Here is a 9,804-nt window from a genome sequence, read left to right as displayed (position 1 = left end):
AGGGCAACAAACCATGGGCTCTGATCTCAGAAGTGGGAAAACAAGGTTACATTGAAGAGGTCAGAGACATACTGGAAGAATACTTCCATCTCATCTGCCACAAAGACTTCCTTCAAAACTCTCTGGTGCTCGGGCCAAAGATCCAGGCCATTTTGATGTGGAATACCCGCCCAGCAGCAGAGCCTTCACTGCTCAGTTTGCTTCCCTCGCTGAAGGTAGTCTCCAGCGGCGGAGTGGGCATCGACCACCTGAATGTGCCGTACATCACTAGTCTGGGAGTGAAGGTGACCAACACGCCAGGTGTAGTGAGCGATGCCACTGCAGACATCGCGATGGCTCTGCTTCTGGCATCGGCACGCAGAATCGTTGAAGGTGAGCCAAGTCGATATTACTTTTTAAGGGCTTAACAATCTGTGAGACGCCATCTATCCTACAACTCAAAGGTTCACTGAATTTTTATAATTACATAAGACTAACAGCTTTTTCCACGTGTGCTGCTTTATGAGCAAGTCTGACAAAACTTGAATCTGTGACGCGCTTCTAAATGATTTATTCTGGCTGGTTTGAGAATATGTCCCGTTTTTCTGCAGGTCACCAAATAGCTGTAGACTCCAACATTACCTGTAAACCACTAGACCTGATGGGAGTGGAGGTCACAGGGTCGACTCTGGGGATTATTGGAATGGGAGACATCGGCTGCAAAATTGCACAAAGAGGCAAAGGATTTGATATGAAGATCCTCTATCACAACAGGAACCGGAGGTACACGTTTGATGATGTAATTGTTAGTTTGGTTCATTTTGAATTTCCTGATTGATCTTATTTGAATACAGGTAAAAAGGTTAAAGCAACACATCAAAGAGACAATGTTAATCATCAGTTTCATCTTTTCTTTGTGCTGTTCAGGAGTTTTGAAGATGAGCAGGCGGTTGGTGCCAGTTACCGGGAGAACATGGACAACCTGCTGAAAGAGTCAGACTTTGTCATGCTGGCGGTCAACCTGACCCCTGAGACCACAGACCTGATAAGCCACAGAGAGCTCTCCCTCATGAAACCCACGGCAACTCTAGTCAACATCAGCAGAGGTGAGAGCAATGTATTACTGACTTTACTTGGTTAAAGAATTACAAAAGCTACTTTGAAGTTCTTCTGAAACACTGATGTTCATTTTTGACTTTTCATGCTTCAGGTCTGGTTGTGGATCAGGATGCTTTAGTCAAAGCTTTGAAGTCTGGAAGAATTCGTGCAGCGGCATTAGATGTGACTCACCCTGAACCATTACCAAGGTCTCAGCACACTCTTTAACCAGAAACTCAATTTATTTATCTATTTACTGGTTCCTAACAACTCCTCCTCTTCCTCCTGTGCAGGGATCATCCTCTCCTCGGCCTTCCTAATGTGCTGATCACCCCCCACGTTGGCACCAACACTATCGCTACAACAAGAAAGATGGTGCTGATGATGGTAGACAACGCGTTGGCTGTACTGAATGGCCATGTTGTTCCAAATGAAGTCAAACCAAAATGACTTCCCTGATGGTCCCTCATCGTTCTGTATTTAGAAGTGTTTTCCAAATGAACACATTAAATACTTTAGTTTTTACCGGTTTACTTGTTCTGTAACAATCCGCCATCATTACTTTGATATTAAACATAATAGTTCTTAGTTTTTATGTTACTATTAGCTCATGGATACATTTGCACATGTTTAATATAACTTTGCTCAATTAAAATCACACTGAGTTCACATTCATGCAAAGAATGGATTTGTTGCACCACTCTCATGGTCCTTTGTTGATCATTTGCAGAGGCAATACATGTTGAACATGCATTATTACAGAATTGTTTGACTTTTCATTCATATGTTTTTGTTTCAATATTACCTTCATCTATACTATTATGTTACTTTATGTATCAATGTTTTGCTTTATGGTGCGTTCACACCAAAAGCGTTTTTCACTCAATTATATTGCATGCAAAGTCAATGCACAGACATGAACGCGAATAACGTCAATTACCGCGGGGTAGGAATTGAAAAGTTTCAACTGGGATGAGATATTCACGTAATGCTCTATTTCGAAAGCCAATCAGCCCTGAGATGTTCTCCCCATCATCACTGACGTCTTTCCATTGTTGAATCAAACTGCTCCTGGTCAGCCTGAAGTTATCCAGATGCAGTTCCTGGAGGAGTCTCTGAAATCCACCGAGCTGTGTGTGGCAGCAAATAAACAACAAGTTTGACGAGTAAAGTGAAGCGAAAATTCGCAACGCTTTTGGTGCTTAAGCCTTGTGTAGTGTGTGCTTACTAACAGTCCGTGCTCAGACAGACAGGTAGACAGACAGACAGGTAGACTGTAAAACAAATCCGGTCACAAGTCTGTAATAAACCCGTCCAAAACGGGTTTATTACAGTCCCTTTTGGACGGGCTTATTACAGTCCTGTGACCGGATTTATTTTTCCTTTTTTCTCCAACGCATTAGATAATTTTAACAAATTGAATAAGGCCATGTTCAAGTATTTTTATTCTATTTTAAAAAATATATAAAACTAGTATTATTTTACTAGTAGAGGTTAGAAGTATTGTAACTGTTATTGGTGTGTTTTACATTTCACTGTTTAAAAAGGGTAGAGGTTTCATATCTTAACTCCACACGAAATCTTTGCGGAGCTGTATTTTGACCCTTAATATGCCTGATTATAATAAACTAACTATAATACTATTGCAATTATACATACTAAAGGAGCGATATAACAGATTGTGACAGACAGTAGATAACTTTACAACATATTGTCTCTGAAATAAATTCCCAGATGAGTCCATTCAGGCATCTACACCAGGTACTACAGCTGCTGCTCAATCAACAATCGACATCGAGCTGGAGCCCAGAAGGACCCCACATCCAGGCATGAAAACAAAAGCCGGGTGAAAATCACTTTAGATAATATAATTACATCTTCATCTCTTTCTCAGTATCTGTTTGTGTCTGCTAAACGGCATCATGTTTATCTCTTCACAAAACCAGCCGCCCTGCTTTAAAGACTTCACCCTCGTCATGGTGAGTGACACAGCGGTTTGTAGTTTCACTTTGTCAAAAGTCACGTTGCTCTGTAGTTTGTAATCTTAGAATCGGTGCATCAGCTTTGTGTAGTTCGTGTTCTTACTAACAGAGTCGGTGCTTCTGCCTTGTACGTTCTTGACTTGTTTTAGGTACTGTTTACGATGAGAAACTAGCTAGTGCAACGTAAAAGTTCAGTGTTGCAAAATCTTTTCCAATCAAAGCTGTCAATCTAGCTGCTGGAGACAAATAAAAAGTATCAATACCACACTTAAAATACTCCATTGCAAATAAGTCCTGAATTTGTGAAAGCTAAATGGCACGTGTGACTGTTATATTATGAAATGTTACATCATTAGATAATTATAACATTTATGGATTTCCTCTTAATTATTTTAAATAGTGTTAAGATTCGTTATGATTTACATTCTGGATTAATCAGCTGATCGTTCTTATAATCATTAGAGGAATTGTTTGGTTTGTATAAAGTCAATAAATGGCAACAAATACCATCCAGAGCCCAGTATTTTGAGTCCAAACATAAACATAATTGAGTTACCTGCCATTTAAGACGAGGAGAAGCAGTACATCCTCACATGAGAAGCTAGAACCATGAAATGCAGCTTCAAAAGACTGAAAACAAATATGTTACCAAAATAGCTGCTAATTGTTCTTTATTGTTTGTCCGCCCCTCTCCCTCCTCAGCCAGCAGTGGCTGTTGGTAATGTGGGCCAGCTGGCCGTGGACCTCATTGTGTCCACGCTCAACATGAGCAGAGTGGGCTACATACACACGGACTGTCTCGTCCCCATGACTGGAAACAATCCATACGCCACCTGTAAAGAAGACGCTGAGGAGCTGCACACCCCAGCAGAAGGTACCGTCTAAATGAGCAAATTTCACCTGTGAAGTTGGTCACAGTATCCAATCAATCCAGGATTATCATGGACTAAAGAATTCCCAATAATTATTTATTATTCAGATATCTATAGAGCATTTAAAACAATAATTATAGTAAGGCTATCAGTCATTTAACTTTGTTGAAGAGGAATTCAGACAAATTCAAATCACTCAATAAGTGCCACGTTGACACGGTTTGATTCTAACCGTGCAACTTTTGTAACATGTCGTGCAACTCGTTCTCTTTTGCTTCTTCATGGTATTTTATTTGCATGCTCTCTGGCATTTCTGAGAATACGGCGAGGAACAAACACAGCTTTATTGTGTCACTCCACTTTTTCTCCAAGTATTTGGTTGTCAAGGACTTATGATAATTGACTGCCGTTTCTTCACGGCATAGACCAACACATGTTCTCAGTTGGTGTCAGCACTCTTTGAATAAATTGTCAGACAGCGTCATTAGCAATGTTCTCATCTGCTGTGAAGTGAAAAGAAATCTGACTTATTAAAAGATGTGATCAACAGTTAATCTGTCAACCCTTTCACTTCTTCAGTTTACACAGCAGCAGAACTGAAGATGGCAGTTCTTCAAATCCGGACACCAATTATTCAGGTAAAACTGTTGCAGCAGCACAAGTTGAGGCTTCCTGCTTTGTGATGGGCCAGAGGAGTGTGTTGTGTGTTTGGGGCCTATTTTTTTAAATTATATAATCCATATTTGTATCTTTTAAAAATATATATATTTGTAACTATATTTTAAGGTATCATTTACTACAACTTGCATGATGATGCAGTTTGTGTTTCCATTGACCTAGAATGACATTGGCATTATTGCATTTGTAGCTCTAACCTTTTGTTGTAATTGCAGACAAAATTCAAAAAGTTCCGTCAGCTGCTCGTGTCTTGGCTCAAAGCCAGCGGGTTCTCCAGGACTGTAGTTCTGTCCAGCAGCCACGCCTACCAGAGGGACGACCAACAGCTGAAGGGGTACCTAACCACGCTCTACACACCACCACTGCATGTCTTTGCTGTTTCACAATCCCTGTTAACGAGTGCGTGTCAATGTTAGCACTCCTCTGAGGTACCTGGTCACGCCGTCCCTGCTGAAGGTGAGTGCGGTGGCTTTGGAGGAGCTCGGCTGGAGGGAGATGGAGCGGGTTCCATCCTACCCGGGACTGACGGACGCCAACACAGACCCACGCCTCTATGTCCCTGGAGGAGGCATCACCAAGGGACTCTACGAGGACAGGTACCGAGCTGCAGCCGCCTGTCGGCGACGTCCTACTGAACGCTCATCACGATTGATCAAAAGGAACAATTTTATTTATGGGCATTTTTTCCCCATTTCAGTTCAGACGTTCTTGTGAATCATTTTATGTACCCGAGTTTAAGAAGTGACAATGTGGTTGTAACTGCTCTGTGTCTGAGACATGAGTCATAGTCCTGTATAATTACCCAATGACAGCAACAAGCTGCACGTTGAGCTGGTTATACTGGCAGCATTCAATATAATTGATCTATTAAATGCAGCCAGGAGGGGTCATCACAGGAGAAAGAAGCTTGTGATGTGTAACCATTTGAATACTTAACCACCTCTTAATGATTTCTCTTTAAGATAGGGTTGGTAGGCTTGAGGAACTAGAGAGAGTACGCCAGGTTTGAACAACGATCCAACAGAGGGACCCGGCCCAGTGTTGACAACTGTCCCAGTGACTGTAACAGCACGAGCTACAAGGGCTGCTAGATCTAGGAAGAAAGTCGTTAACACGGCCAGCCCGTCTCCCCAAAATGATCATGATGAAAGTAAACATGAACATGGCTGTTAGTACTCGTAGTATAAGGCTAGTAGCGTTTGGAAGGCGAGCAGTGAGACAGGCAGTGAGACAGGCAGTGAGACAGGCAGTGAGACAGGCAGTGAGACAGGCAGGTACAATCGGGACACCCGGGCCAACTAAATGACTCATTGGTAGCTGTAATGACAATTTCAATAAACATCTTTTTAAAGAGCATAACCAAACATACCTTTTTAATTATGGGAAGTTGCTCATCTGTATAGTTCTAACATTCTGCACTGAATAAACATGCTGAATCCTAAAATGTAGTGCTTCTCAAGCATCACACTAAATCAGATCATTCCACCTTAAAAGGTCAAATGACCCTCTTAAATAGTATTGTGTGTTTCTACTATTAGACGTCTTCTCAAATGTGGCTGGAAAACCTGCCGAATATCTTTTCTTATGAAAATATCAAAACATTTCTTGACTACAATAAATGTTTTTTCTATTCAGTTCCCAGAAAGCAGCCGGTGACGGTTGTTCAGGGCTGTTTCTTACGTGACGCGTGTGCTGGATATTGTTTTCAGTTGTGCGGAGGATCTCCCACTGGCTGTGCTGCTGCTCTTCTGCTCAGAAGGCGACAACATCCCAGACGCCTTCACGCTCGCCAACCACCTCAACGACTGGCTTCATCTGCTGGACGAACCTGTAAGTGACGTGCAGTTAGGTGACAGACATTTGCTTCTAATACTTTTCAGTACGGTAAGAAAATAAACTGAGACTGAAACTTGCTCAAGAAAAGTATGCATCAGTGGACAGGATTAGTTTGGCGATATACTATAACTTTTGATTTAATGGGATAGTTCAGAGTATCTGAAGTGGTGTTGTATGAGGTATTCATCCATAGTCTGTGGATTACCCACAGCTAATATTAAGATGAACTACTACTAAGAGTATATCTTTCTAATTATAGTTCTCATGATTGTCATTTCAGAGCCAAAACCCCAACAAATGGAAGATCCCAACTTCCTGGAGTCTTCTCTTTGGCAGTGGCATTCCCCCAGCACTGTTCTGATAACCACATATTTAGTTGTTGTATCTCATAAATAGCTTCTAGGAACAGCAGCAGCATCTTTTATATATGTATTATATTGAGTTCACCGTGTATGGAGCTGAAACCCGGTTAACTGACCTCACTCTGGAACATTTATCCTAGTCACCTTTATTTTGATCATGATCTTTGTGCATGAATTGCATTCTATTGCATTCTATTTCCAAGTACGACAGCATTTGACTGATTTTCACAATAAAAGATTGTGACAAGAATCCAGTGTGAATTAATCTAAAAATGATCAAGACTTTGATTGTAACCGTCACCGCGCGCTGGCTCGGCCCGCCTAACCGGAGGTGGTTGGCCGGTTGCCACGGCGTCTTCCCGGCAGCACCGCCGCGTCATTTGATTCCTTTCCACGAACATGTTGCAACAACGTACCGCTCGTCTGATTCATACTTTGAAATGCCGTTTTGCAAAGTTTGTGGTTTCCTGTTTTGTAGCATCATTGTTTTGGATTCTGTTTTGCGGGAAATGAATGTTTTTAAAGAGGGAATCATAAAATGAATGTTTAGCTCCAAAAAAGACACTTTTTTTCTATTTTGAAAAACACTGCTAGCCCTAAAAAGACATTTTAATTAAGCCGGTAAATATATTTTCTTGAAAAAAGTTCAGGAGACTGAGTCTCTCATCTCTAAAAAAAACATTTTTTTAGATGGTTTGTAATTTTGTGAAATACTTTTTTTCCCTGTTTATAAATAGAAAAGTAAAAGTCCCCGGGCCTCACAATTCATGCTGTTTGCACTGCCAAGCTAACATTAACGTTATAACCAGAACATTGTGAGCTTAGCTTAGCATGAAGAAACCAAATCTACTTTCACCTTCAGCTTAACGTCCACATTATATCTCATTTGGTAAATCCTTTCAAATATAAAGTCAAAACAAGTTGCTGTTGTGTGGATGCTCTCCTGAGATTTCTTACAAAGGAGGAACTTATAGGATGCAACTTTTACACCTGTACGGTTTCCAGCCTGTATGATCCACGAAGCTAACAGACACATGTGTCAATCAGCCTCCTTGACATTGTTGGTATCTTAATTTGATAACTTGTGAGCAACATGGGAAACACTTCAGCTCATCACTGAAAATGACGTTTACAGGATGGACACTTGTAAATTGTGTTTGTACCCAAAAGAAGCTTTGAAGTGAACGCGGCAAGTTCTCCTAAACCACGTGTACAAATCCACTGAAGAACCATTCTGTTTGTACTCGTGGTTCTTGCATGAGAAGCAATCTTGTTAAAAAAACAAATTATTTCATACATGTACATCCTTTGTGTGTAATAGAAGGGCTGCTTATCAAAAAAGCACTAATCAGAAAAGAGCAAAGACAGGTTGTTATGTAAACTAGATAATACCAGTTTTATTTATAGATTACACTCTTAAGAGAAAAGGGGAAATTAAGACAATTCCAGTTCAAAAGGAGAACAAGTCATCAAATCAGGTTTCTTCTGTATTCAAATCTGTAACATCGTCGTTTGTCTTTTAGTTTAGTTTTTTTTACAAGCAAAAATATGTCTTTTTACACATCTTTTTTAAAAACAACACTATGTACATCATGGACACATTATATCCCACTGAATTTATCATGTGGGAGGAGGCAGTGCTTTTCATTAAACCGACCCCCATCACGGCTGAAAAACTTCAAGTAATCTCTTATAAAAAATAGAACATTTATTTTTGCCTCTGGAAAAAAAAGAAAGGTTTTTCTAAAAATACACATATGAACAGCATTAGAAATTGTCAATGCTTAGCCCCTAGTATCAGTTGGAATTTCATAAATGCAAAGACCCATGATAGAATGTAAAATCTGCAAATAATAACATTAAAGCAAATAATATTAATGTTGTTCTGACTCCAGAAGCAGCGCAGGCTGTAGTTGAGGTGTGACTGGGGGAGAAAGCGCTGGTGTGTTTTTCTTTTCAAATGTGCCGTCTTCAAAGAATGTCGAAGTGTCTGCTGTAAACGGTTTCGAGAGGATGAGGAGACATGGGAAAGCTGTGAGGTGAGGGACTGAGGAGTGAAACGCGGCTAACGGGACGAAGAAGAGGGAGATGTGCGGTGGCTGAATAATGTTTCAGGACCGGGAACTAAAAAACAGACGAGCAATAGTGAGGAGGCTGTTGCGGTGTTGAGGTGAGGAAGAGTGGTTAGGAATCGAGGAAGAAGGACAGAGGTTGGGAGAGAGCTGGAGATCCCTGCCGATGTTGGCTTTGCTGCCAGAGCTGGAGGTGCACGGCCGCAGGTGGTGGTGGTGGTGGTGGTGGTGGTGGTGGTTAGCTGTCACTGGTTTTCACCCTGTCACAAGACACAAAGTGTTTAAAGAGGTTCAACTCAAGACACAATTTTCAGTGAAGTGTGAGTGAAGCTCCAAAGTGATCAAAAGAAGTCACGCCACACACAAGTCAGCGTTTTCAGCTCATCGCGGCGACGAGATTAAACTCGACCAGAGAAAATCTAAAGGTCGTTTTGTTCCGCTGCAGTCGGAGCTGTGGCTCGATGCCTTGGATCACTTTGACATCCCGACCTGAGATCGAGTATCAAAGCAGCGCAAGCAGCCATAATGTTTAATAAGCAACGTGTCACACGGTGTTTAGATGCTCTTACTCCATTTAGTTATTGCAGAGCATTAGAATTCACTTTGATTATTTGTGAGTAAGTTGAACCACTCAATCAAGCGAAAATGGCAAATATTGTCTGTTTAATTTTCCATTGTTGTCAATTGGATCATGTTAAATATCTTTCAGGTTTTTTCTTCTTTTGTTGGTCAGACAACAACAAAAAGGATTTACGGATGAAACCTGATCTGCCAGATGGTTTGTTACAGACAAATAAACCCGTTTTGTTTTATGCGCTAATTAAAAGGACTATTTGAGGGGTTTTCAATCATACGAAACATTAGACACAATTAGCTTTAGGAAATTGTAACAGTTTATTTATTTATTCCGTGACAATCTTTAGAC

The 9,804-nt window shown here is 40.9% G+C and overlaps 2 protein-coding genes across 2 annotated transcripts; both read left to right on the top strand.

Moving 5' to 3' along the window:
• Positions 1 to 5: 5 nt before the first annotated feature.
• Positions 6 to 1,746, top strand: zgc:136493 (uncharacterized protein LOC692276 homolog; the record flags this gene model as incomplete). The annotated part of the gene is made up of 5 exons (XM_056411219.1): positions 6 to 372; positions 591 to 762; positions 907 to 1,085; positions 1,190 to 1,286; positions 1,371 to 1,746. Coding segments are annotated over 5 exons (972 nt in total), but the record flags the coding sequence as incomplete, so codon positions are not given.
• Positions 1,747 to 2,892: 1,146 nt separating this feature from the next.
• Positions 2,893 to 7,057, top strand: psmg2 (proteasome (prosome, macropain) assembly chaperone 2). Its single transcript, XM_056411220.1, has 7 exons — positions 2,893 to 3,056; positions 3,762 to 3,933; positions 4,511 to 4,569; positions 4,825 to 4,943; positions 5,026 to 5,205; positions 6,319 to 6,439; positions 6,726 to 7,057. Exons 1-7 carry the CDS (start codon positions 3,000 to 3,002, stop codon positions 6,804 to 6,806), a joined length of 789 nt encoding a protein of 262 aa, XP_056267195.1. The 5' UTR covers positions 2,893 to 2,999; the 3' UTR covers positions 6,807 to 7,057.
• Positions 7,058 to 9,804: the final 2,747 nt, after the last annotated feature.

The sequence above is a fragment of the Pseudoliparis swirei genome, unplaced genomic scaffold, assembly GCF_029220125.1.
Source record: "Pseudoliparis swirei isolate HS2019 ecotype Mariana Trench unplaced genomic scaffold, NWPU_hadal_v1 hadal_163, whole genome shotgun sequence".
Taxonomy (NCBI): Eukaryota; Metazoa; Chordata; class Actinopteri; order Perciformes; family Liparidae; genus Pseudoliparis; species Pseudoliparis swirei.
Note: the sequence above shows the minus strand (reverse complement) of the source record. Positions and strands in the feature narration are given on the sequence as shown.